The 27,905-nt window shown below is 47.6% G+C and overlaps 1 protein-coding gene across 2 annotated transcripts in view; it reads right to left on the bottom strand.

Annotated features, from left to right (window-relative positions):
- Positions 1 to 27,905, bottom strand: part of LOC310823574 (FAS-associated factor 1-like) — a 90,999-nt gene that overhangs the window by 39,290 nt on the left and 23,804 nt on the right. For both annotated transcript variants that reach the window (XR_014554954.1, XM_083696457.1), the window contains exons 8-13: positions 24,143 to 24,229; positions 16,616 to 16,711; positions 16,363 to 16,486; positions 16,182 to 16,245; positions 16,000 to 16,081; positions 12,714 to 12,868 (exon numbers count right to left, since the gene is read on the bottom strand). Coding sequence is in view for 1 of the 2 variants with exons in the window: in XM_083696457.1 (XP_083552583.1) it covers positions 12,714 to 12,868; positions 16,000 to 16,081; positions 16,182 to 16,245; positions 16,363 to 16,486; positions 16,616 to 16,711; positions 24,143 to 24,229 (608 nt within the window). In the remaining variant the exon portion in view is untranslated. The remainder of the gene's footprint in view (positions 1 to 12,713; positions 12,869 to 15,999; positions 16,082 to 16,181; positions 16,246 to 16,362; positions 16,487 to 16,615; positions 16,712 to 24,142; positions 24,230 to 27,905) is intronic.

Below are 27,905 nucleotides of genomic sequence, written 5' to 3'. Positions count from 1 at the left end.
AACAACGCAGTGGCTTAAGGATAGAAAGGTGAATGTCCTTGTAAAGATGTCCATTGTACACAGAGGCAGACGCAGTGGTGTAGTGAGGGAAAGGTCCCGTTTATTTATCAAGTCTTTGGCTTTTCAGCCCTCCCAAAACCAAACACTCGGCGACTTTCCAGTCTCCGTCCTTCTCTCTTGAACGCAGAGGCACACACGTCTTAAACCATCTAGTCAACGAGGCTTCATTTGCAACAGGTGTGCAATGGAGCCTTGCTGACGTCACGCTGGCCACGGTCCTGTAGCTCCCTCTACAGGCCGAACGCTGCATGTCCCCCCACCGCCCGACACAGGCCGGGGACACGACGGCCGACAACCTACTCCCCCCCCCCCCCTGCACGGGAGAGGAAGTCTGCCACGACCATCTGCGCCCCCGGTCTGTGCACGACCGAAAAGTTGAAGGGCTGCAACGCGAGATACCACAGGGTGATCCTCGCGTTCACATCCTTCATGCGGTGGAGCCACTGGAGGGGAGCATGGTCGGAGTAGAGGGTGAAAGCGCGACCCAGCAGGTAGTAGCGGAGGGCGCCGACCGCCCACTTGATGGCCAGGCACTCCTTCTCCACCGTGCTGTACCGGCCCTCCCTCTCCGATAGTTTGCGGCTCAGGTACAGCACCGGCCGGTCAGCCCCCTCCACCCGCTGGGTCAGCACTGCTCCCAGGCGTCTATCCGGCGCGTCCGTCTGTAGGGAGAAAGGGAGGTTAAAATCAGGCGCATACAGGACCGTTTCTCCACAAAGAGCTCCCTTAAGGGCCTCGAACGACCCCTGGCACTGGCCCGACCATTGGACCGGATCCGGGGCCGTTTCAAGAGCTCGTCAACCCGGGGCATCGGGTAGGCATCGAACTTGGAGACCGCATTAACCCGTCTATAATCCACACAGAACCGTATAGACTCATCCGGCTTGTTGACAAGCACGATGGGGCTACACCAGTCACTGCGGGACTCCTCGACCACACCCAACTCCAGCATGGCTTCCAATTCCCTGCACACAATGTCTCGTTTGTGTACCGGTAACCTAGAGGGACGCGTGCGCACCGTTAAACCCGGCTGCGTTTCTATATGGTGGTCGATAAGCGTAGTCCGACCGGGCAGGGGAGAGAACACGTCGGCGAACTTAGCTTGCAAATCTGCAACGTCCGTGGCCTGGCTAGAAGAGAGATGGTTATCAATACCGACCGGAGTGCTAACTTTTGATTTTGGGACTTCCGGCCCGAACTCATCTCTCTCTGGAATTATTGTAGCCAGAGCAACAGTGACCACGTCATTCCATTTTTTTTAGGAGATTTACGTGATACACCTGCAAGCTATCCCCCCGGTCCGAGCGGACTACCTCATAATCCACGTCCCCCATGCGACGTGTGACCACAAACGGCCCTTGCCACTTCGCGAGTAATTTCGTGCTGGAGGTGGGTAACAGTACGAGCACCTTGTCTCCCGGTGTAAATTCTCGCAGGTTAGTTCCCCTGTCGTATAGGCACTTCTGACGCTCCTGGGCTTGCAGCAAATGCTTGCGTGAAATAACCCCTAGGGCGTGGCGCTTTGTGCGCAAATCCAGGACGTATTGAATCTCACCCTTCCTCCCAATATTCTTTAAGAAAGTCTAGGACACCCCGGGGCTTACGGCCGTAGAGTAATTCAAACGGGGAAAACCCGGTGGAAGCTTGGGGGACTTCCCGTACCGCAAACAGCAGGGGATCTAGCCATTTATGCCAATTCCGACTACCCTCGTGTACAAACTTCCGGATCATTGACTTCAAGGTCCGATTGAACCGCTCACAAAGGCCATCAGTGGCCGGGTGGTAGACACTGGTTCGAACCGCCTTGATGTTCAACAAGCCATACAGTTCTTTGAGGGTGCGTGACATAAAATTAGTGCCCTGATCGGTGAGAATCTCTTTCGGGATTCCCACGCGGGAGATTACTTGAAACAATGCCTGCGCTACACTCCTGGCAGAGATATTGCGCAGCGGTATTGCCTCGGGGTATCAGGTTGCGTAATCTATCAAGACCAACACAAATCGATATCCCTGTGTACACCAATCAAATGGCCCGATAATATCCATGGCTATGCGGTCGAATGGGTTCTCGACCAATGGTAAGGGCCGCAAGGGGGCCCGTGGAATGGCTGGGGGATTTACCAACTGACACTCGCGACAAGAAGCGCACCACCTACGCACCTCTGCCCGAATTCCCGGCCAATAAAATCGAGCCATTATACGGTTCCATGTCTTATCATACCCTAAATGGCCCGCCATGGGGTTGAAATGAGCCGCCTGGAAGGCCATTTCCCGGCGGCTACGGGGAACCAACAACTGGGTTACTTCCTCCTGGCTATGTGAGTCACAACTTACTCGGTACAACCTGTCGCTGATAATCGCGAAATAGGGGTGGGTGCGTACTGTGTCTGGCCGTACCAAAGTACCATCAATCGCTATCACTTGGTCATAGGCCGATCGTAGGGTCTCGTCACGAGACTGCTCGAGGGGGAAGTCACCTAGCAGCGGATAGTTCGGCGGGGAAATCTCGGGTTGAGACCCCCCCCCCCGCCGGCTCCGGCTCCTCGGCAGTGTCGCGAGGCACCGCCTCAGCACAGAGCACATTACACGCCTCACACCTCCCTCACTGTCGTGCACGCACCCCGGTAGCCCGCTTTACCACTTGAGGAAACCCCTCCCAATCTACACCCAGAATAAGGGGATGCGTGAGGCGCGGGCTAACCACCGCCTGTACACTATGCTTTTTCCCTTCAAAATGAATTTCGATCGCGACCACAGGATATTCGTGAATGTCCCCATGCACACACTTCACCAACACCCTCGACGCCTTTAACAATGCCCCCGGTCGAACCAGGCGCTCCTGGATCATGGACTGCATGCAGCCCGAATCCAAGAGCGCCTGGTGCGTATCATGTTGTATCCTTACCGGAACACGATACGCCGCTCCTGGTCCGCGGGGAGGGCCCGGTATGTCGCCGATGCGGACGACCTGCCCCACCTCCCTCACTGGGCACTCCGCCCGTATATGGCCCGGCCGTCCGCATCGCCAACACCCCCCCCTGTCGCTCGGGGTGCTTCCTGTGGGGCCAGGGCTGGTTCTTGACATTCCTGCCCCTGCCATCTCGTCCTCGGGGCGGGCGCCGGCCTCTCCTCCTCCGGCAGCACGGCTCCTTCCGGGAGGGTTGGTCGCCGGGGCTCCTGCGGCGGGAGGGAGAGATGGTCCTCCGCCAAGGTAACGGCGGCCGCGAGATCCTGGGGCCAGTGGTACTGGACCCAGGCGGCGGTCCGGGAGCCCCGTGAGGAAGTGCTCCAACACCACCCGGTCCCCGACCTCCTCTGCCGAGCTGTTCCCTGGGTCCAGCCACCGCCGCGCGCTGTCCCGCAGCCGCTGGGCGTAGGCAAAGGGCCAGCTCCCCTCCTCCATCGTCAGGGCCCGGAACCGGCGACGGTGTTCCTCCGGGGTGAGGCCCAGGCGGTCCCGAATCGCCCGGGCGAGGGAGGGATAGTCCCGCTGGGCGGCCGTTGGCAGGCTGTGGGCAGCGAGCTGCGCCTCGCCCGACAGGAGGGGCAGCAGATGGTACGCCCACTCGCCGCCCGGCCACCCCGAGATCCTCACCGTCCCCTCGTACACCGCCAGGAACGCCTCCGGGTCGTCCATCTTCTGGAGGTGTACCTTGGGGGGTCCTTGTGGCGACCCGGTCGCCGGTCCCGCTTTGATGGCCCCGACGAGCTCCCGGAGGAGGGCACGGTCCTCAGCCCTCGCCGTCGCCATCTCTCCCATTGCGGATTGCTGCTCGTGCTGGAATTGAGCCTGCCGCTCCAGTATGAGGGCCATCCCTCCGATGGCCGCGCTTAACGCCTCCATTCCTCTGTGTCCCTCGTTGGGCGCCACTGTAAAGATGTCCATTGTACACAGAGGCAGACGCAGTGGTGTAGTGAGGGAAAGGTCCCGTTTATTTATCAAGTCTTTAATACTTTGGCTTTTCAGCCCTCCCAAAACCAAACACTCGGCGACTTTCCAGTCTCCGTCCTTCTCTCTCGAACACAGAGGCACACACATCTTAAACCATCTAGTCAACGAGGCTTCATTTGTAACAGGTGTGCAACGGAGCCTCGCTGACGTAACGCTGGCCACGGTCCTGTAGCTCCCTCTACAGGCCGAACGCTGCATGTCCCCCCACAGTCCTTGAGTGGCCAAGTCAGAGCCCTGACCTCAATCCGATAAAAAAAATCTGTGGATGGACTTGAAGAGAGCAGTCCATCGCTGCTCACCACAGAATTTGACTTAACTCGAACAATTCTACAAGGAAGAATGGGCAAAAATTCTCCAATCTAGGTGTGCAAAGCTAGTAGAGACATATCCAAACAGATTGATGGCTGTAATTGCAGCAAAAGGTGGCTCTACAAAGTATTAAATCAGGGGACTGATGACTTTTCCAACCCTGTTATTCTTGTTTTTCATTTTTTATAAATGTTCAGAACTGTCGCCTTTTTTTTTTTATTAGTTTGATGTTGTATGGCTAAATGTGTACATCAAGCTGGAAAAAGTTATTTTTTTAATGGGTTTTGATTTCAGGCTGTACGACAAATATAGTATCTATTTCAAAGGGGTGACTTTCTATAGGCACTGTATACACACACAGCCAATAGCATTAAGGACTTTAAAAACGAATACTACCTCTTGATTCCAATGCCGACGTCGCTGTCTAAATAGGGCCTACAGACGAATTAGTATTCATCACCACACACGCCCGTGAATTGATAGGGCAAGGAGAATTTCTTATTCCATTAACTTTCAATTAACATTTGAGAGAGAAAAGGGTAATCGGGCCGGGCCTCCTGAACTCACTGTAAATGTCATAATATTAATGAATGGCTATAGACTGAATGCAAATATAGATTAGCTTCCTCCTTCGCCTTTTAATAAGATCCTCTTTAACAATTGGCTGGAGGGAGAGGAGGAGTGATGGAATGAGAGGAGGAGAGGTCAGAGAAGAGAGGGATGGAGGAAGCGGTAAAGGGGTGGTGAAGTTGCTCATTAATGATGAATTCAAAGTTGAGGGAAGCTAGTTGAGTTGCAGACTTTTCTGTGAAGTGGTCTGTCGTCAACTGTGGCCTGTCGTCAGCTGACTGCTGACGTATGAGAATCATGAGCAAAATTCTCAACAGGCACTTCAACTGCTAACCACCAACCTCACCTCAATATACACCTCATACAGTCAGAGCCGATGAGCAGCTAAGAGTTACACGCAGCCCCGTCCTAGTACTGTCCCTGGCCCTGAAAAGGACCAACCGTGGCCAGGCCAGAACAATAGGCAGGAAGAACTCTAACCTGCCACGAAGGAGCTGAGGAACAAGAGAGAACCCTCAGAGAAACCAGGGCTTATTACCTTCATTAAACACTACCTACACAGCCTCTTACACTGTAGTGCTGTAGTAGTCCAACCAAACTACTAAGGAGTCAACCGAAAACAGAAATACCCTGCTTCAACGCAACAACTACGTCATAAGGAAACACAATATAGCCTTTTTCTTACACCTACTATCCTTGTCTTTGAGAAAATAGAAAACATACTCCGGTCATGATGGTGCAGAATTACAAGTACTGCCACATCAGTGTCTGAAGTCAGACTATCCACCTGGGGGCTATGCTAACTACGGGCAAGGGCTATGGCCCCTGGTCTGAGCATTGATTACTTTATCTTATGATGACTGATGAATAGATGATTCACTTACTTAAACAAATGTATTTGTATTGTATGCATGTATGTATGTATGTATGTATGTATGTACAGTTGTGGTCAGAAGTTTACATACACTTGTAAAGAACATGTATTTGAGTCTTGAGTTTCCAATCATTTCTACAACTCTTATTTTTCTGTGATGGATTGATTGGAGCACATACTTCTTTGTCACAAAAAACATTCATGAAGTTTGGTTCTTTTATGAATTTATTATGGGTCTTGTGAAAATGTGATAAAATCTGCTGGGTCAAAAATATACATACAGCACCTTGAATTATCAATTTTGGTGATGTAGAAAGTTGTGTCAATCAAATTTGCTTTGTGGCATGGCCTCTTAACTTCTTATGAGTGATTATGATTGACTACAGCCGGTGACTTATTTCAGTCCATTTAAATAGGGCTCGTTTGATACACTCATTACACTCAGCCAAAAACGCTACAATGGGAAAGTCTAAGGAGCTCAGCACGGATCCCAAGATCAACTGTGCAAACAATTGTTTGTAAGTATAAAATGCATGGCACAGTTGTGTCACTGCCACGTTCAGGAAGAAAACGCAAGCTATCACCTGCTGCTGAGGGAAAACTGGTCAGGATGGTCAAGAGTCAACCAAGAACCACCAAAAAGCAGGTCTTCCATGAATTAGAAGCTGCTGGAACACAGGTGTCAGTGTCCACAGTCAAGCGTGTTTTACATCACCATGGGCTGAGAGGCTGCCGTGCAAGAAGGAAGCCGTTGCTCCAGAAGCGGCACCTTAAGGCTCGACTGAAGTTTGCTGCTGATCACATGGACAAAGAAAAGGCCTTCTGGAGGAAAGTTCTGTGGTCAGATGAAACAAAAATTGACCTATTTGGCCACAATGACCAGAAATATGTTTGGAGGAGAGAAGGTGAGGCCTTTCACCCCAAGAACACCATACCTACCGTCAAGCATGGTGGTGGTAGTATTATGCTCTGGGCCTGTTTCGCTGCCAGTGGAACTGGTGCTTTACAGAAAGTAAATGGAATAATGAAGAATTTTGGATTACCTCCAAATTCTTCAGGAAAACCTACAATTATCAGCCAGAAGGTTGGGTCTTGGACGTCGTTGGGTGTTCCAACAGGACAATGACCCCAAACACACATCAAACGTGGTAAAGGAATGGCTAAATCAGGCTAGAATTAAGGTCTTAGAATGGCCTTCACAAAGTCCTGACTTAAACCCCATCGAGAACATGTGGAGTGTGCTGAAGAAACAAGTCCGTGTCAGAAAGCCAACGAATTTAGTTGAACTGCACCGATTCGGTCAAGAGGAGTGGTCAAAGATTCAACCAGAAGCTTGCCAGAAGCTTGTGGATGGCTACCAAAAGCATCTAATTGAGGTGAAAATGGCCAAGGGACATTTAACCAAATATTAGCATTGCTGTATGTATATTTTTGACCCAGCAGATTTTGTCACATTTTCAGAAGACCCATAATAAATTCATAAAAGAACCAAACTTCATGAATGTTTTTTGTGACAAAGAAGTATGTGCTCCAATCAATCCATCACAGAAAAATAAGAGTTGTAGAAATGATTGGAAACTCAAGACTGCCATGACATACATGTGTATGTGTATGTAAACTTCTGACCACAACTGTATGTATGTGTGTATGTATTGTATTTGTTGTAATTCGCTTTGGATAAAGGCGTCTGCTGAATGCCATAAATGTAAATGTCTATGAGGGCTATGCTAACCACGGGTATAATAATGTTAATGTTTCTGTGGCCTGTCAGTCTCATCCCTGTACTTTAGAGTGAAGTGTGAGAGGCAGAGTGATGTCTTCAGCCTGGCACTCCCTCCAGCGAGCAGCCAGCGGGCTCCGGGGGTGCTTTAGCTCAACCACGTGGAACACCACTGTAGGCAGGACCGGATGCTAACTCATTAACACACAGACAATATCCCTTTCTGTGCAGACATGTTTCACACTGAGAATACTCAAGAAGTCTGAGACGTGCGCGATACCTATTCACTTGTAAACTATCAAGTAATGAGTAACTAAAGGGGTATCTAAAACTGCAACCATTCATCTATACATGGTCAATTAGATGAGGTAGGTAGTATGAAAGTATTCTGAATCTTTCAAAAGTAGACAGACACAGACGGATAGAAAGACAGATAAACGGGAAGAGGGTCAGAGTGACAGACAGACGGATAGAGACAGAAACGCTGAGAATTGAATGCATGATTGAAATGAGAACTTTCATGAATCAGTCAAAAAATTGTACATGCCATGTGCAATGACAAGAATAAAACAAATAAACAGCTCTGATCACGAAAGCGTTGCATATACACTGCTCAAAAAAATTAAGGGAACACTTAAGGGACACATCAGATCTTGATGAACGAATTATTCAAGTTGAAAATCTTTACTGATGTACATTGTATAATTTGTTCAGAACAAAATGACGTAACAACGGTCAATGGAAACCAAAATCCATTGAGGGCTGGATTCAAAATCACACCAAAAATCAAAGTAAAAAATTCAAATCACAGGCTGATCCAACTTGAGTGAATTTTATCACGGCAACTCATGATGTGATTCAGTAGTGTGTATGGCCCCCGCGTGCCTGTACGCACTCCCGACAACGTCTGGGCATGGTCCTGATGAGTCGGAGGATGGTGTCCTGGGGGATCTCCTCCCAGACCTGGATCAGGGCATCAGTGAGCTCCTGGACAGTCTGTGGCGGTACTTGGTGGCGTCGGATGCACCGATACATAACGTCCCATAGGTGGTCAATTGGATTTAGGTCAGGGGAACGAGAGGGCCATTCAATGGTATCAATGCCTTCTTCATCCAGGAACTGCCTGCACACTCTGGCCACATGAGGCCGGGCATTGTCCTGCACTAGGAGGAACCCAGGGCCCACTGCACCAGCGTAAGGTCTGACAATGGGTCTGAGGATCTCATCCCGGTACCTAACAGCAGTACCGTTGGCTATGACATGGAGGTCTGTGCGACCCTCCAAGGATATGCCTCCCCAGACCATCACTGACCCACCGCCAAACCGGTCATGCTGGATGATGTTACAGGCAGCAAAACATTCACCACGGCGTCTCCAGACTCTTTCACGCCTGTCACATGTGCTCAGTGTCAACCTGCTCTCATCTGTGAAGAGAACAGGACGCCAATGGCGGACCTGCCAATTCTGGTGTTCTCTGCCAATCAAGCTGCACGGTGCTGGGCAGTGAGCACAGGTCCCACTAGAGGACGTCGGGCCCTCATGCCACCCTCATGGAGTCTGTTTCTGACAGTTTGGTCAGACACATGCACACCAGTAGCTTGCTGGAGGTCATTTTGTAGGGCTCTGGCAGTGCTCCTCCTGTTCCTTCTCGCACAAAGGAGCAGATACCGGTCCTGCTGTTGTGTTGATGCCCTTCTAGGACCCTGTCCAGCTCTCCTCGTGTAACGGCCGGTCTCCTGGTATCTCCTCCATGCTCTTGAGACTGTGCTGGGAGACACAGCAAACCTTATTGCGACCGCACGTATGGATGTGCCGTCCTGGAGGAGCTGGACTATCTGTGCAACCTGAGTGGGCTGCAGGTACCGCCTCATGCTACCAGTAGTGACAAGGACACTAGCAGAACACAAAACTAGAGAAGAATCAGTCAGGAAGGATAAGGAGAGAGCAATTGTCTGTGGCCACCACATGCAAAACCATTACCTTTTTGGGGGTTGTCTTGCTTTTGCCTCTCCAGTGCACCTGTTGTCACTTTCATTTGCACCAAAGCAGGTGAAATTGATTCACAATCACTTGTGCTTCCTAAATGGGCAGATTGATATCCCTGAAGTTTAACTGACTTGGTGTTACACTGTGAAGATTAAGTGTTCCCTTAATTTTTTTGAGCAGTGTATTTGTCAGCATGTCAATCTGATCACCCTCGCATTTTGGCTATTTGTCCAGAGCATGTTGTCAGAAGATGTCTGTCTGTCCTCTACCCAGCTAAAATGTTACCTATTACCTGTTAAACATGAGAGCTTTCATGACGAGTCTTTACATACCATGTAAAATCTAGGAAGAGCCTACTGTATGTCAACGTGCACCATCACACAAAGTAATCGCATATACAGTAGTGAGACAGAGCAACGTAATGCGAGACGGAGTATGGTGAACACGTTGCATTTTGGAACTATATTTTCACAGTTTTACTGCTCATACTATTCTTGGATAAAGCTTTGTAAATCAGTGGGCCCAATCTGCTCAAATGCATTTCAATAGAATTAGGGCAGGAGGTGGGCGCATTGTCGCGTATTTGGCATTCATAATTGTTTCCCATTAACAAACAAAAGTGTGACAATTTATCTAGCCACTGCAGAAAAAACAATTGGAATGATGGCACTCCCCGAGAACAGTTCTTCATTTGACCAATTCCGCTAGTTCATAGAAGACATTTTTAACGAAAATCGAGGTTTAGCCTAGTGGTGATAGTTGTTCTCAACTACATCAAACAGACCTGCATCATTACAACAGAGATCCGAGCAAAACAAATCTCACTTTTGGCGCGTCTCTATTTACAGACTTCAGTCAAAAGTTGGGCTGATGTAATGTTGATGGGGGAGGGTAATCTTTTCTTGTTCTCTTGTGAGAGAACGAAAGGGGGATGCAGGACACTGTGCAGGACGTCATTTAATGCGTCACTGTCACCTATCGATGTCACATTGAGCTGGTTAATGGAATATGAATTACAGTCATCCAGCCTCCTTTCCTCTACATATTTCAGAGAAAATACATGGCTGCAGTCGGATGGACCCTGTAGCATATAATGATGATTTGTGTAAATCGCATTTGAAGACATTGAAGAGAGACGTAGATAAATATGTTGTCAATAACGGTTGTCATTTTTACCAACACGGCCTCTAAATAGTGTCCTACTTGTCACCAAAAATATCTGACTCCGCCTCTCTTGCCAAAGAGGATGGAGAGAGCGCACGGCGGATGATTAGAACCACCTAAAATCCAGTGTGACTGGAGTGAGACGTGTTTTTAAAATTGTTTAATGTTGAAACTACAAGTTCCCAAGCCAGCCAGGAGTTGAACGTTTAATATTAGGATATACAGAACTGATGGGGGAGGGTAATCTTTTTCTTGATCATTTCCGATTAACAAACAAAGGCATGACAATTTATCTCTCCCTTCGAATGATCCCTACTTTTCTATCCAGTCTCAATCCCACTCATTCTGTTACATTATTAAAGCCGACTTGCGCTTATGACTTGCGCGAAGGTGCTGCGGCAGCGTTGAGGGATTAAATCCCAACCTACTGTAGGAGTCAGTTTACCTAGGAGTCAGATACTGTACCTAGGAGTCAGTTTACCTGGGAGTCAGTTTACCTAGGAGTCAGATACTGTACCCAGGAGTCAGATACCCGGGAGTCAGATATTGTACCTAGGAGTCAGATACTGTACCTAGGAGTCAGATTACCTGGGGGTCAGATGACTGGGAGTCAGATTACCTTGGAGTCAGATACTGTGCCTAGGAGTCAGATACCTAGGAGTCAGTTTACCTAGGAGTCATGCCTACTGAACACTACTAAGGCCATTCACCAGTCACTCAGAATCACCTCAGAGCATGAGAATGTGGAGGCAAGAGTGTGTGTGTGTACATTTACATTTATGGCATTTAGCAGACGCCTTTACACAAATACATTTGTTTAAATAAGTGAATCATCTATCCATCAGTTATCATAAGAAAAAGTAATCAATGCTCGGACCAGGGGGCATTGGCAGTCATAATGCTAGAAGAAAAAAGTAAAAATTACTTTTTTAAAAATGTATTTAATTTTTTATTAATAGGAGAGAAACTTGTACAGGGGGGTAGTGGGGATGAAGAGGTCTTTAGAAGGAACAGTTAAGATGTAGCCTGAAAAGATGGGTCTTCAATCTACGGCAGAAGATTGGTAGTGACTCTGCAGTCATGACAGCAGTGGGAAGCTCGTTCCACCAGCGGGGCACCAGGACAGTGAAAAGCTGTGACCGAGTAGTGCGGCTGCTGCATCCACGTAGAGGCGATGGTGCCAGGCGGGCAGCCGAGGTGGAAAAGCGGAGTGATCGGGCAGGGGTTTGGGGGCTGACCATTGCTTGCAAGTAGGGTGGGGGGCTGTTCCCTTTGCGCCCAGTAGGCAAGCACCAGGATATCTTGAATCTGAGGCGAGCTGCTACCGGGAGCCAGGGAAGGGTGCGGAGGAGGGGAGTGACATGGGAGAATTTGGGGAGATTGAACACCAGACGGGCGGCAGCGTTCTGGATGAGCTGCAGAGGCCTGATGGTGGAGGCGAGGAGACCGGCCAAGGGTGCGTTGCAGTAGTCAAAGCGAGAGTTCACAAGTGTTTGGACCAAAAGTTGAGAGCAAGAAGGCTACTGCTAGGACCAATTAACCTCCATCTGGCAGACGGCCAAGACCAGACCCCCATGACCCCGGGACCAGACCCCAGCCTGTCCCTCTATACTCACAGCAAACCCCTCATACCTGGGCATAACCCACTCACGTTTTATTCAAGGCAAATTGCGCTAGAAATACAGCTAAAACGATGAATTAACTGAGGAACATAATCACATGTTTTAGATGATGTTGGGTAGACCAGAACGCCATAGTAACTTCAAGCTCTAACTGAGCTTCTATTGAGGCAGATTAGTGGAGATCACCCCATCAGAGCCTCATCCTGCACACACACATCCTCCTCTCCCAGGAAGAGAAAGAGAGCGAGCGCTGAGTCAGAGTGATAAAGGGACTTGAGGGTACGGGGGGGCGGAGGTAGGGGTTGAATTTCTGCAATGAAGACATCAATCCGATAGTCTCTCTTTAGCAACAGGGCTGCGTGGTCAACATCTTCCTACGATGGTACAAACAAAAAACGTTTGTTTTGACCTTTGGGATCAAAGTTCTGGTGAAGCAACGTAGTGTGGGTCCGGTACCTAGTTTTGTTGGATTCCTTAGTGACGTCCCAGGCCCAGGTGATGAAGTTCTGGCTCAGGTAGGAGACTATGGAGTCGGCACACATCATCTGAGAACAGAACACGTTGCTCAGGACGCTCTCCTCATTGTGGAGGTAGATGGCTAGCAGCTTCCTCTGTAGGGGAGGGAGGGGTGAGGGGGAGGAGGGAGGGAGAGAGAGAGAAATTGAGTGAGTGAGTGAGTTACAGTGTCACATCGAGGCATGGAGATCATGAAAAAATAACCAGTTAACCCATTTGTGCCGACTGCCGCGCGACATCTACCGCCGGTTGCTGCGTTGCGCACATTTGAATTTACCGCCATTTTTGATTTGTCGTAATTTTCATGAGTGCAGCATATAATGCACTGTCATTGGTTCAAATACACATGAGGCGGGTCTTGTTGATTTTTTAAAACCACGTGAGCACCCGAATGTTGTGTCGTGTCGCGGAAAATCAATCAGACATACAAGTGAGTTCGGCGAACCACACGACATTTGGGTGCTCACGTGGTTTTAAAAAATCAACAAGACCCACCTCATGTGTATTTGAACCAATGACAGTGCATTATATGCTGCACTCATGAAAATTACGACAAATCAAAAATGCTGCGCTGCGCAGCAACTGGCGGCAAATTCAAATGTGCGTAACGCAGCAACCGGCGGTAGATGCAATGCTGCGTAGCGCAGCATCCGGCACAAATGGGTTAAGCAGCATTTGAGGATTGATGAAGGAGGAGCCCCAACCTGAGAAGGAGGAGCCCCAACCTGAGAAGGAGGAGCTGGTTCTCTCCTGAGGGAAACAAGGGTGAGGGGGGGACGCTGGTTCTCTCCTGAGGGAGACAAGGGTGAGGGGGGGACGAGGATGAGGGCGAGGGGGGGGATGCTTGTTCTCTCCCGGGGGAGACAAGGGTGAGAGGGGGAGTGTGTTTCTCTGATCATCCAAGGGCAGTTGTTTCATAGCGGCCTAGCTTTGAACATGAGACCCCTTCCACAGACAGCGAGGCCAAAGCAGAAGAGAGCAAATAACACATCTGTAAATCTTACCAGCCACTTTGGCGGGTAACCAACAAAGGTTCATGAATACTATGCTTCAGTTTAAAAAACAAACTGGTGCGATCCGCAATTAGTGGCAACACTCCTGCTGCTCCTGCCTCCTCCAGCTAACTGTAACTTAAAAGCCTACTACACGAGGTTCATTCTGTGCAGGGAGTAATTTTCAATGCGTCAGAAGTCTTGCTAATGTGTTCTGTGTGATCTTTGCCTTCATATTGGTTTAAAAAAATGTGGCTGGTAAAAAAAATCCCTCCCTCCTCCTCCTCTCTCTCACACACACCAACACACGCACTAACTCACATTCTCTCTCTCTCCCTCCCTCACGTAGACACGTCTGGGGGGGACTGTAGGCCAGAGGTGGGAAGGGGACTGGGGGAGACCGAGGTTCACATCCGGCGGAGGTTGTCTCGACACGGACTGTGTGATTATGTGCAACACGAGGAGGAAGTCTCTCCCACAGGTGCTGCTCTCACCGGGGAATGAACGAATGAACGAACACACACACCACACCACTGACAGATGTACCGGACCAGGCTCAGAAATAAACACTCAAAGACTCCACATGTAGAATCCACCCCCCCCCCCCCCCGCCCACCAGACAGAGATTTAACAAATAAAATAATGTACAATATTGTGCAACTCGCATGACAAATCTTTACTTAAACTAGTCATTATACAGGCATGAAATGATTAGAAATATGAGTTTCAAATATGGAGCTGGACTTCCAATTCACCTGAAAGCTACAACTCTTACAATCTCTCTGAATCAGAAACATGAACACAAGACTACATTTCACCAGAGGAGGAGACCGACACGACCACTTCATTCCTCCAGCCTGGGTATCCATTTCTCCTCTCCCTCCCTCCTCAGCCCTCTCTTACCTCAACTAGGGGGCATTTAAGCAGATACTCAAGTGTGATAAAACCCTAACCGCAGCATGGCTATGAATTTCGATGTGTGTGTGTGTGTGTGTGTGTGAGTGAGAGAGAGAGAGCGAGAGAGAGAGAAGGGGGACGAGGGGGTTAGAGTGATTACCCAATGCGTAGCGGAAGGCTCTCTCTCTCTCCGCTGATCCTCGAGGGCTCAGACCCACTAAAGCATTTTCATTAAGGATGGATGGAATGCCTGCCCCCCTGTCCCCCCCCCCCCCCCCCAACACCTCATCAAATGTAGTGTTTTACTTAGTGATTATCCCTGAGCAGCCTTTGAGAGAGACAGATCCCTCCAGACCGACCCCCCCCCACCCTGCCTGATTGCCTCCCCCGGGGATAATAAGCTAGGTCTGGTCCACTCTGTTTGCAACCGAATGTGAGGGGATAGAGGACATCAGGTAGTCTGAACCCAGAGAGAAAGAGAGAGAGAGAACATCAGATAGTCTGAACCCAGGGCAGAGAGGAGAGAAGGAGAGGAGAGGAGGCCATATTGCTCTGGTTTAGGGAGTATGATATCAGCTGGGAGTCAGGCTGGGGGCCAGCACAGCATCTGCTGTCGGCAGAATCATTTTGATGAGGTTTTCTGACAGGAATCTTAAATGGTAGCCCTTTTTCCCTGTACACAACCTAGGGTGTGTATGTCTCTCTCTGTATATGTATGTGTGTGTCTCTCTCTCTCTATATATACACTCACCGAGCACTTTTAAGAACACCTTCTCATGGTGGAGGTGGTGTAATGGTGTGGGGAATGTTTTCTTGGCACACTTTGGGCCCGTTAAAACCAATCAATCATTGCTTGAATGCCACAGCCTATTTGAGTATTGTTGCTGACCATGTGCATACCTTCATGGCCACAATTTACCCATCTTCTAATGGCTACTTCCAGCATGATAATGCAACATGTCACAAAGCAAAAGTCATCTCAAACTGGTTTCATGAACATGACAATGAGTTCAGTGTTCTTCAGTGGCCTTCCCAGTCACCGGATCTGAATCCAATAGAACACCTTTGGGATGTGGTAGAACAGGAGATTCACAGCTTGAAAGTGCACTTGAAAAATCTGCAGGAATTGCATGATGCAATCATGCCATCATGGACCAGAATCTCAAAGGAATGTTTCCAACATCTTGTGGAATCAATGCCACAAAGAATTGAGGCTGTTTTGAGAGCAAAGAGAGGCCCTACCCAGTATTAGTATAGTGTTCCTAATAAAGTGCTCAGTGAGTGGATATATGCATGTGTGTCTCTCTGTATGTGTGTATGCGTGCGTCACTACTTACATCTCTGGCTTTGCCATAGAAAGCCTCTTGAGATGCTGCCTCCAAAGTCCCAATGAAGAACACTGGATGACATTCTCCATACCTGCAACACACACACACAAACACAGGAGAGTATATTTGACAAGTAAGTGAAGCCAGGTGATTTCATGGTACCAATAGAACAGACAGGAAGCTGAATGTACCTTGTTGAAAACTCAGCAGTAAAGTGCAGTAAGGCATCACCTTCGTTCTCACTGTTCTCTGGCACTGTAGGAGCGCGCGCACACACACACATACTTTATCAGGAAAACATCTCTCAATTGAATGTAGAATCAACGTTATTAGAAGGTAGTTATGACATCATTTGGAGGTGGGGCTACGTACTCATGGGAGCCTTCTGACAGGTCAAGGAGCCCATCCCAAACATCTCTGATTCGTCTACTCCGAACTCTGACGCGTCCTCAAAATCATCTCCCTCGCTGTCACTGATCATATGCACATCTGCACACTGGAGACATCACACACAGACTCAGCTTTAGATAGAGACAATATCATCTGGATGCCATGTAATCAGCTACATTGTGTGTGTGTGTATTGTCTAGGCGCGTGTGTGTATTTTCTAAGCGCATGCGTGTACCTCTTCTGTGGGCTCCTGAGTGCTGGTTGGGGAGATCCTCCGACACACAGTGAGGTGATGGCAGGGGTAGCTGATCCCAGAGGCTGCTAGTGTCATCTGGGGAAACACACACACACACACACACACACTGAAATGGGGCTGGGGCAGGTAGGGGTAGAGAGGCAGGGTTGAAGTTGGTGTAGAGGACTCGTCAAAAACAATTTAGAAAAGCTAAACGCTAAATCTATCCTTCTTTACTGTTAAACCAGGGGAGTGTAAAACAGATCTATCTACTACCTGTCCTGTCAACAACCCCATACTCAACCACAAGCTACAGATGTGTGAACCAGAGTGTTCAACCTGAAGACTGACACATGAAGAGATAAGCAGTGTGTGTGTGTGATCTCTGCCATTGTCAGGTGCTGCCCCCAACAAAGAGCAGCTGGTAATTGTTGAATCGGGAGGTGATTATGTGACGCCAATTGAGTGTGTAAAGCAGAGAGACTGCAGGAGTTCTTGTCTAGAGAGAGATTCTCCATGCTCTCCCAGGCCTCGATAGCAGCACAGAACAGAGTAACCACTGGACCTCATCAGACACAACACCTGCTGATAACTGAACCACAGCTCTAAAACCACACACCAGACTCCTACTGATAACAACTTCTTAGAATTGTCCCATGATTTCTGTTTTCTATTTTCAAGTATTCCATGTGGCCGTCACTTCTGGCCTTGTAGCAACATATCAAATACCATGGCTAGTTTATATAGTTTCTCTGGGAGATGAGTCCCAGAGAGAGAGACATAACCTGCTAGCCTGAAACATCAATTTTTGGAACATTGAATAAAGTACCCTCTCCAAAAGACGTCAACCTTCAGATCTCTTTAGTTTCCAGGTTTGCAATGAGATGAAATATTGTGTTGCTGCGGAAGAAATCACACATATCTAACTAAACACACAGCTATAAAATTACATAGAATCTACTGATAACGAAACACACAGCTATAAAATGACAGACTACCGATAAGAACCAAGCCGACAGTCACAAGACTACACTCAGTGCCAACATTCTCATGTCAGATCGGAGTGTTTATTGTTTCTTGTGCTGGAAATAGGCTGTGATACTGACCAGAGTGTTTCAGAGTCCCACTGGCTCAATGTCTGAGGGAGAGAGAGTAGAAAGACAGTATTCCCTCAATGATTAAGGCCTGAGCAATATCCTGTCATGAACCTCAGAGTCAGAGTCATCTCTCTGTCATGACCCTCAGAGTCATCTCCCTGCTGTGTAAAATAATGGGTTCTATAAACACTATAAAAGAGAAGTCATGTTACACACACACACACACACACACACACACACACACACACACACACACACACACGTCTTTCAGGCCTCATTAGAAGAGTGTACTTGACAATCAGAAGTGGTCACAGGTGCGGTAGACAGAGACAGCTGAAGGAAACGAGAACACTCAACGTGATTGGCTGACGTCGTCCCTGTAACAACAACCTACCCCAGGCTGAGTCTCTGCAGGGTTGTGTGTTATTGTATCATTGTCCAAGTCATATTCCTTAACAGCACAGTTGATCCTATTCATTCTATGGAATTGGATGGAATTTGAAGAAGAAAACCTTGACAGTGAATGGAGTCAGTTTGCTTTGTTGTTTGAAAGAGAACTGTTTGAAAACAGCAGCCATTAGAACAGACAGGAGCTGTTGAAGGCTGGTGTACTGCTAGGCTTGGAGTGGAGTGAGAGAGGAGGACGGAGAGAGAGAAGAAGAGAGAGAGGGACAGAGAGCGAAGGAAAGAACGAGGGAAGGAGAGAAAAGGACAAAAAGAGAGAAGGAAGGACAGAGAGATGGATAGAGAGAAAGAGAGGAAGGGGTGTTTAAGAAGTGAAGGAGCATTCTGCTCTGTCCTCCCCGCAGCCTCTCCTATCGAGTGGCAATCAAATCAAACGTGAGAATGTGGCCAGCATTGGCTGAGGGAGAGGACCCCTCCACAATAAGCAGCTTTCCTCCCGCCTCCTCCCTCGCCTGCTCGCTCTTTCTTCCACTCTCTCTCTCTCCCTTATTGGTTTATTTTTTTTCTTCTTTGCAGAGTGGGGCAGTGTGTGAATTAGGTGTCTGGCTGTGAGTGTGAGATAATTACAGCTGACAGCTGCACTGACGGTAGACCCAGCCCCACTGCCACCTCGTTCCCCCTGCTCTATGAAGACCACAGCCTAAGAAACAGAAAAATAAAAAGGACAGAGAAGAGAAGAAAGGAAGAACGAAGCCCCACCCTAAATACCTGTTGGTCCCTTTCAGGTCCTCGCTCTGCTAGCACGCGGCGGAGATGTCACTCCTGATTAGGAACTGGAGTACTGCACTGCACTGCGCACACACACACACACAGACACACACACAGACACAGACATGCCTGGCCTCTCAAGCAGCAGGGGTGTTGGACCTCTATGCTGAGTGCAACAGGGGACCAGAGAAGTGACCAAGCTAATGATGAAGAACATTCTAGAGACAAAATAACCTCTAGTCGCGACTACCTTCAAAGTAACTACCAGAGAGAGAGAGAGAGGGAGGGAGAGGGGGGGGGACAGAGAGAGAGATGGATAGATGGAATGACAGAAAGACAGATAGATACAGTGGGGGAAATAATTATTTGATCCCCTGCTGATTTTGTTAGTTTGCCCGATTACAAAGAAATTAGCGGTCTATAATTTTTATGGTACTTTTATTTTAACAAATAGACACAGAATATCAACAAAGAAGTACAGAAAAAACACATTATATAAAGTTATAAATTCATTTGCATTTGATCGAAGGAAATAAGTATTTGATCCCCAAGCAAAACATGACTTAGTACTTGGTGGAGAAACCCTTGTTGGCAAGCACAGAAGTCAGACGTTTCTTATAGTTGGTCACCAGGTTTGCACACATCTCAGGAGGGATTTTGGTCCACTCCTCTTTACAGATCCTCTCCAAATCCTGAAGGTTTCAAGGCTTTTGCTTGGCAACTCGAAGCTTCAGCTCCCTCCAAATTTTCGATAGGATTAAGGTCTGGAGACTAGCTAGGCCACTCCATGACCTTAGTGTGCTTCTTCTTGAGCCACTCCTTTGTTGCCTTGGCTGTATGTTTTGGGTCATTGTCATGCTGGAAGACCCATCCACGACCCATCCTCAGTGCTCTGGCTGAGGGAAGGAGGTTCTCGTCCAAGATCTTATGGTACATGGCCCCGTCCATTGGCCCCTCAATGCGGTGAAGTCGTCCTGTACCCTTAGCAGAGAAACAACCCCAAAGCATAATGTTTCCACCTCCGTGTTTGACGGTGGGGATGGTGTTCTTGGGATTGTAGCATTCAGCATTTCTCTCCCTCCAAACACGAAGAGTCGAATTTATGCCAAAGAGTTCAATTTTGGTCTCATCTGACCACATCACCTTCTCCCAAGCCTTCTCTGAATCATTTAGGTGTTCATTGGCAAACTTCAGATGGGCCTGTACATGTGCCTTCTTGAGCAGGGGGACCTTGCGGGCACTGCAGGATTTCAATCCGTTACGGTGTAGTGTGTTACCAATGGTTTTCTTGGTGACTGTGGTCCCAGCTGCCTTGAGATCATTACCAAGCTCCTCCCGTGTAGTTCTGGGCTGATCCCTCACCCTTCTCATGATCATCCTTACCCCACGAGGCGAGATCTTGCATGGAGCTCCAGGCCGAGGGCGATTGATGGTTATTTTGTATTTCTTCCATTTTCTAATAATTGCACCAACAGTTGTCTCCTTCTCACCAAGCTTCTTGCTGATGGTCTTGTAGCCCATTCCAGCCTTGTGCAGGTCTACAACTCTTACCCTGATGTCCTTTGAATGTTCTTTGGTCTTGCCCATGGTGGTGGAGAGGTTGGAATGGAAGAGATTGATTCTATTGGCAGGTGTCTTTTATACCCATAACAAGCAGAGATTAGGAGTACTTTTCCTAAAGTGACAGGACTAATCTGTGTGCCTCATGGGCATATAACCGGTCTGTATGAGCCAGAATTCTTGCTGGTTTGTAGGGGATCAAATACTTATTTCCTTCGATCAAATGCAAATGAATTTATAACTTTATATAATGTGTTTTTTCTGGACTTCTTTGTTGATATTCTGTCTCTATTTGTTAAAATAAAAGTACCATAGAAATTATAGACCGCTCATTTCTTTGTAATCGGGCAAACTAACAAAATCAGCAGGGGATCAAATAATTATTTCCCCCACTGTAAATAGACAGACAGAAGGATAGACAAAACAATACTAAGAACGATAGATAGAATGAAACAACGCTACATAGAACGACAGATAGATGGACAAAAGGACAGATAATACAACAGTAAGCACGATAGATGAAAGAGCCCCGCAGGGTTCAGGAGGAGGAGGAGAATCCATGAGAGGAGAGGGAAGAGAGGGAGGAGAGAACGCCACAGGGCTTACAGGCCTCTGAGAGGGTCCAGCATTCATACATTAGCAATCACCATGAAACACTGGATAAATGTCAGCAATTAGACTGGGGGGAGGGTGGGAGGGTCTAATAAGGATGTCCCGCCGCCTGTCAATCAGTCCCACAGGTGCAGAGATGACTGCTAATCACAACAGCGAGAAGGGAGAGGAGAAGGAGGGGACATGAACGCTCCCTAACAGATCCCTCATCTCTGACACTACAGGAGTCAATGGACCTTCACCTCCGCCAACAACCCTTTCATCACTTCGGCCCTGGTAATGGCATTCTAGACAGCCAGACCCACCAGGATGTATGGAGCTTAGTCGACTGTGTGTGACACATAAATAAACATCACCTCCTCTATATGTTTCTACAGCCTGGCTGCTTTCACTCCCCACCACAAACCTCTTATCCACATTTTATTTCTTCTTCAAATTACAAATTACTATTCTCGCTGTCTCTCTCTTTTTCTTTCTATCTCCGTCTCTCTCTCCCTCGTCTGGTTTCTCCTTCTCCTATTTCATGACCCTTGGTGCCCCACCTCACCACACAAAGCAGAAACATGGACAGTATCATGTGCAGACCGTACCAAAACTAAAACTAGTTTCTCCACAGACAGCATCCTAGCATTAACACAGGTACAACCTTCAAGGCCCAACTTATACATTTCTTTATCTGTAACGTACAATTATAAAATCAGCAGTAGGTCAATTAACTTAATCAAAATCAAGTAGCTTAAATCTAGAATTAACCAGATCTGAGCGTTTGGGATGTGAGAATGGATTTCCAGCTCTAAATGAGTGTGAGAGAGAGAGAGAGGTAAACACACGGTGGAAATTGGCTTGCCAAAAAGCTGAGGGACACTGACGGAGCTGCCTGCCTGCGGAGGTGGGAGCTCAGCTGGGCGTGTTAACTGATCTCTAACACTGATCTCTTGCACTGTACTGTATTAGTAAATGTATTATTAAAAATAAAACTTGACATAGTAGACAAGTAGCCTGCATAAAACCAGGCTAATGAATAGAGGCCAAGGTAAGTCATCAGACTTTGCCTCCCGCCTGGGACATGTGACCTACTCTCCTGCCTGTTGATTGGTCCAGGTCTCCAAGATGGGTGGAGGTTAATGAGCTGGATGTTCTCAAACAGCCAGGCAGCATACACACTTAGTATACACCAGGGGAGGCTGCTGGAGGTAGAAAGCGGAGGACTGACTGATTGGAATACATGGAACGGAATTGGGAATGGTATTTCAAACACGTTTTCTTCACGTGTTTGAAACCATTCCTCATTCCGCTCCATGTATTACAATCAGCCCGTCCTCCGATTTCTACCTCCCTGATACACACATAGGCCTAGGACTATATGGCACACGGCATACACACTCTCTCTCAGTCGTTTCAATAAGGGGGTCCAGAGAGAGGGGAGCCATTATTACATTCAAGTCTTTAATATCTCCTCTCCAGAACACTTGGCTGCTGGCCAAGCTGTGTCCTTTATGACACATAGGGCAATATGCATGTATTCTATATTCATCCTCTGGCTTTTTAAGAGTTTTCAGGTCTCATTGATAAACAGCCTCACTCACTTCCTGGAGACAGACGTACTGCGGGTTCATAACAAAGCTGTGGGTAATTCTATACAATCTCTGTGGTGAGGAAGGGGGAAGTGGTGTTGTGCCATGCTAACGCAGCTAGCGCCCATAGCCATACATACAAGCAATCGTGGTTTAGCCTAACTGCTAACTCAGCTAGCGATCGTAGCCATACATACAGGCCATAGTGGTTTAGCATAGGTGTAGCTGCTACTGTACCTCAGGTAACTGCTATCTCAGCTAGTGCTCTTAGTGACTGCTTGTCTGTCTACTGAGGGAGATAAGTAACAACAATACATGCATCAGAACACACACAGGGCTTTAGACTTTGCTGATCTTAGCTCTAAAGATGCACAGAAAGCAAACAATTAGCAACAAAAAGGAAGACCTTTTGTCTGAGGACAAAACAAAACCTTTTGGTCTTTTTGAGCCTGTGAGGAGCATAAACGGTTGCAAAGTCAGTTTCACCAGAGAGCAACCAATCAACCATCCAAACAACCGAACCGGTTTTAAAAGTTTTGCACAAAAACAAAACAGGTGCAGTAATTCTCTGTTCTGTTAAACAGAGGGACTGTTTGAGTGTAGGACAAAGGTTGTGCAGAGAGGGAAGGATATCCATCAGGGGAGGCTGGTGGAGATATAAATCGAGGACAGGCTCATTGTGATGCATGGAATGAGGAATGATATCAATCACTGGAATGAAATGAGGAATGGCATCAAATACAACGTGAAATAGAAACTGTATGTTCTAGTAATGATGACCATGGTGAACCTCAGCTTGGGGTCGTGGAGATGGAGATGATGGAGGCTACCACAAGACACAGCATCATTAGAACCAACAACAACAACAACAACACTAGAGAGGACAAAAGCCATGATAACAGCTGGGAGCTCATGGAATGTGTGCGCACAACAGCCGCTCGTCGCTTCACCGTCCATACCATTAGCATGGGAACAGATAACGCTGTCAAAGAGGAGAGGGGGGTTAGGGTGGGGGGGGTCCTCAGGGGTCTTTTGATCACTTTGACTGGGCTAGGGCTGAGGTGGGGGGGGTGGGTCAGTTTGAGTGGGCTGGGCTCAATAGCTAGGGACAATGACCCCAGGGTCAGGGGGGGTCACAGACTCAATGAAGTGAGCTCTAATGTCCACAGAGAGAGGACCCAGGAGAGAGCAGGCCTGACATCATAATTAGTTTCAACATCTTCCTCCTCCACCGGGGCCAGATGGTTGCAGCATGGGCAACACTCAGCTGTTCCTCTCCGCCGGGACTCAGGAAATATTGGTAATAATAAGAGGCTTTAGGCTTCAGATGGTACCTTTTCACCATCCGTGCCAAGAACTCTCTTCAGTTAAACCCGTGGAATAGTGCAATAGTAATAACTATGATTTCTAGTTAAAATAAACATGCCTTACAGTGAGAATTAACTACGACAGTGGAACTAGAGTGGTGTCCCAAAGAAAGAGCACTCTGTGTGTGTGTCTGTGTTCCTTACAGAGTCATCAGTAGCCGAGGCAGGCCAGCCCTCCCACTGTTGGTGTCGCACTTGGATGTTGATCAGGTCTGAAACGTTCCTCTTCACCTACAGGAAACACACACACAACGACAGAGAATTATTATTATTATGATTATTTTCAGGTTCGCCAAACATAAGTCAATGTGAAGTGAATTAAATTCCTGAAACAAATAACTAACAGTAAGTGTAAGTAAGTATTGCAGACTCTCGTGACACAGAGAAGACATCATGGTAGAGGTTAACATGATGTTCAAAATAACAAAGGTGGAAGGGATCTAGGGAGGAAGTCCACGGAGGGAGAGAGGCGATGGAGTGAGAGGAAGAGAGGCCCGTGTTATCGACATTCCACAGATACCTCTGCTCGTCTTCCAATTTCTACCTCCACCAGCCTCCCCCGATATAAACATCACCACAAATAATGTAGCTGGTCCACACAGCAAAACGAGAGATTTAAGATTTCTTTTTAGTAATATTTATTTAATTCAGGGATAAAGACAAACATTTGGGCCGAAGCCTTCGCCAGTCAGTCGAAATGGGAGCCAAGAGAGGCCCAGGACTACCACTGGTGCTGATGTCAGCCGAAATACACCCACCATTAATTATTCATGAGGCTCTTATTCCTCCTCTGTGTACCATAGTCTTTTATTAAACATCCTAATTAAAGCATTAAAAACCTCATCGATTCAGAGAGGAGCAGTAGGGACAAAATGAAGGAATCAAAATAAGGAGGCTTTTCCTTTTTAAAGAACTCTATCCTGTTCCTGAGGCCTGTTCCTGAGACCTCACACATAATGAAAACGATGGAGAGACTGCTTCTACATACACTCAGACCCCAGGTTAGCCATGCACTGGACCCACTACAGTTTTCATACCAGGAGAAGGTTGGAGTGGACGATGCCATCACATATCTACTGCACAGGACGCATTCTCACCTGGACAAAGGGAAAAGCGCTGTGAGAATCATGTTCTTAGATTTTTCCAGTGCTTTCAACACCATCCAACCCCTCAGATTGGGAGACAAGCTCCTGCAGATGGGTGTGGACGCCCACCTGGTATCCTGGATTACTGACTACCTGACAGGGCGGCCACAGTTCGTCAGACTGAAGGACTGCCTCTCGGACACTGTGGTATGCAACACCGGAGCACCACAGGGAACTGTGCTCTCTCCTGTCCTGTTCACCCTGTACACGTCTGACTTCTGCTACAACAAAGAGTCATGCCACATGCAGAAGTTTTCGGACGATACTGCAATTGTGGGGTGTATCAGAGATGGGCAGGAGGGGGAGTACAGGAGCCTGGTGGAGGACTTTGTGCAATGGTGCAAACTCAACCACCTACAACTCAACACTACTAAGACCAGGGAGATGGTGGTGGATTTCCGTAGGTCTAAGCCCGCTCTGCTACCAGTCTCCATTGAGGGAGTCAATGTGGAGGTGGTCAGCACATAAGTATCTGGGGGTACACCTGGACAATAAACTGGACTGGTCAGCCAACACTGATGCGATTTACAAGAAAGGACAGAGCCGGCTGTACTTCCTGAGGAGGCTGCGGTCCTTCAATGTCTGCAGCAAACTCCTAGGGATGTTTTACCAGTCTGTGGTCGCCAGCGTTCTCTTCTATGCAGTGGTGTGCTGGGGAGGAAGCACTAAGAAGAGGGATGCCGGGCGACTGGACAGGCTGGTAAGGAAAGCTGGCTCTGTTGTGGGAGCTGAACTGGAGAGCATCACTTCAGTAACGGAAAAAAGAACTCTGAGCAAACTGCTCACCATCATGGACAATGAAGGTCATCCACTGCACCACACCATCATCCAGCAGAAGAGCTTGATCAACTGGAGACTACGAGCACTGACATGCAAAACTGACAGACTGAGTAAATCATTTGTCCCCAGAGCCATACAACTTTACAATATGTCAATCAAGGGCAAAGAGATGGACTTCTCTGCATAACCTCCACCCTCTGTATCACATCACTGTCCTGTACCTTACTGTTTCACCTCATTAATTACAATGTTTACTGGCTATGCTAGGCCTTATACACAGCCCCTACCTCCCTCCACCAGCCTGGACTAAATGCACTTTAAAAATAGTCCATATTTATTTAGCCCATATTTAGTATTTAGTATTTAATGCTATAATTGCACTGTCCTATAATTGCACTGTCTTGCCTTACCTTTTTGCACCTCACCAATCATACTTGAACTATCTTGTACCACAGGGTCAGTCCCTGCCCTGTCACCCTTATCATACAGCCTCAGCACATCAATGTGGACTTGTTTGTTACTTAGTATTTAGTATCTTTTTCTCAGTATCTTTATTCTTATCTGTCTATAGCGTTCATATAGACTTCCTGTTTACAATCCTGCTTATGTTGTATGTTGTATGTGTATGTTGTGTGATGTCTCTATGTCTGTAAGCTACTTGGAACCTGAATTTCCCCTAGGGATAAATAAAGTTTCTATCTATCTATCTCTATCTGCGCTGCATGTGATAGTCTAATACTGCCCCCTGTCTGCAGACAGGAGAACACTTCTCTGAGCAGTTCAGGACCTCAATGATAAATCAGCTTTATAATCAATCCAAGTAGCCTATATTTGTAATACCAATTCTAGAAGATATCACATCATACATGATACGTCATACGTACCACCCGTAACAAACCCTCAACTGTTCTTAACTGTTATGAAACCAGTGTTAATGAACATATAGAGAAGGGGCTCCCTGCTGGGGGGCTGAGACCACTGTGTCCTCTTGTCTCTCTACCACAGACTGTAGCCTAGAGACACACACACAGCACAGTAGCCTGGGCGATACACACAGCTACATTAATGATCCAATCACTCCAAATCCCAAGTACTAGTAATCCCTGGCTCTTCTTCAGTTGTCCTTCCCCCGATATAACAAATGGCTATGAGCTGTCAAACTGAATTCTGATTGGTCTCCCTTGGTCTCCTTGCTAACCAGCTCCTAATGTAAATGCTTAAGTCGATACAACAGGAGCAAAGGGATACATTCTTTGTCTTTCCTGTGTTCTGATGTCTCATGTTGTGAGCAGCATTGTTTTGAATGACCTGTGGTCATCTCTCTCTGTCTCTACTCTCTCTCTATTTGAATGTAATATTTCTCTATGAAGTATTAGCCTTGTAATAGTTGTATACAGTATTATTAAAGCCTCATTTGATTCTCACCCTTCTATTTGACCAGACTCAACAATTCTTTGCACAGAGATAATTACATTGGAGTCAGATTATCAATATTAGATATGCTCTGCTATGAACAAAATATAGCCAAAACTCTCTGCCAAACCTTTGTGTGGAAACTGATAGTTAGAAAATGTTCTACACACTCTCCTCTCTCTTATGCACCCACCCACCCCCTTTCTTTTTGTTGTCCTGCGTTCATTCTCCCCAGCTGCAGAGCAGGAACGGGTACAGGGCTGGTGAAATCCCCAGGACAACTGGTCTGGTCACGGACGCTCCAGCCCCAGCGACCAGCTCTATTCTACCCACCACTTTCACGGAGCATAGTCCCACAACTTGGCTGAGAATGTCAAACACAACCTAGAACGCGATGCCCTGAGGCTAGGAGAAGAGAGAGGGGAGGGGTGGTGAGATGGAGACAAACAAGACAGGACTCTATCCCTATTGATATACAGACGGACGCGCACGCACACACACACAGGTCCTCAACTAAGATAAGTGGGAGGAAGATGGTCTGTAGGGAGCTCCATATGTATTTAGGGGGG

The sequence above is a fragment of the Argentina silus genome (assembly GCF_951799395.1).
Source record: "Argentina silus genome assembly, chromosome: Y".
NCBI lineage: Eukaryota > Metazoa > Chordata > Actinopteri > Argentiniformes > Argentinidae > Argentina > Argentina silus.
Note: the sequence above shows the minus strand (reverse complement) of the source record. Positions and strands in the feature narration are given on the sequence as shown.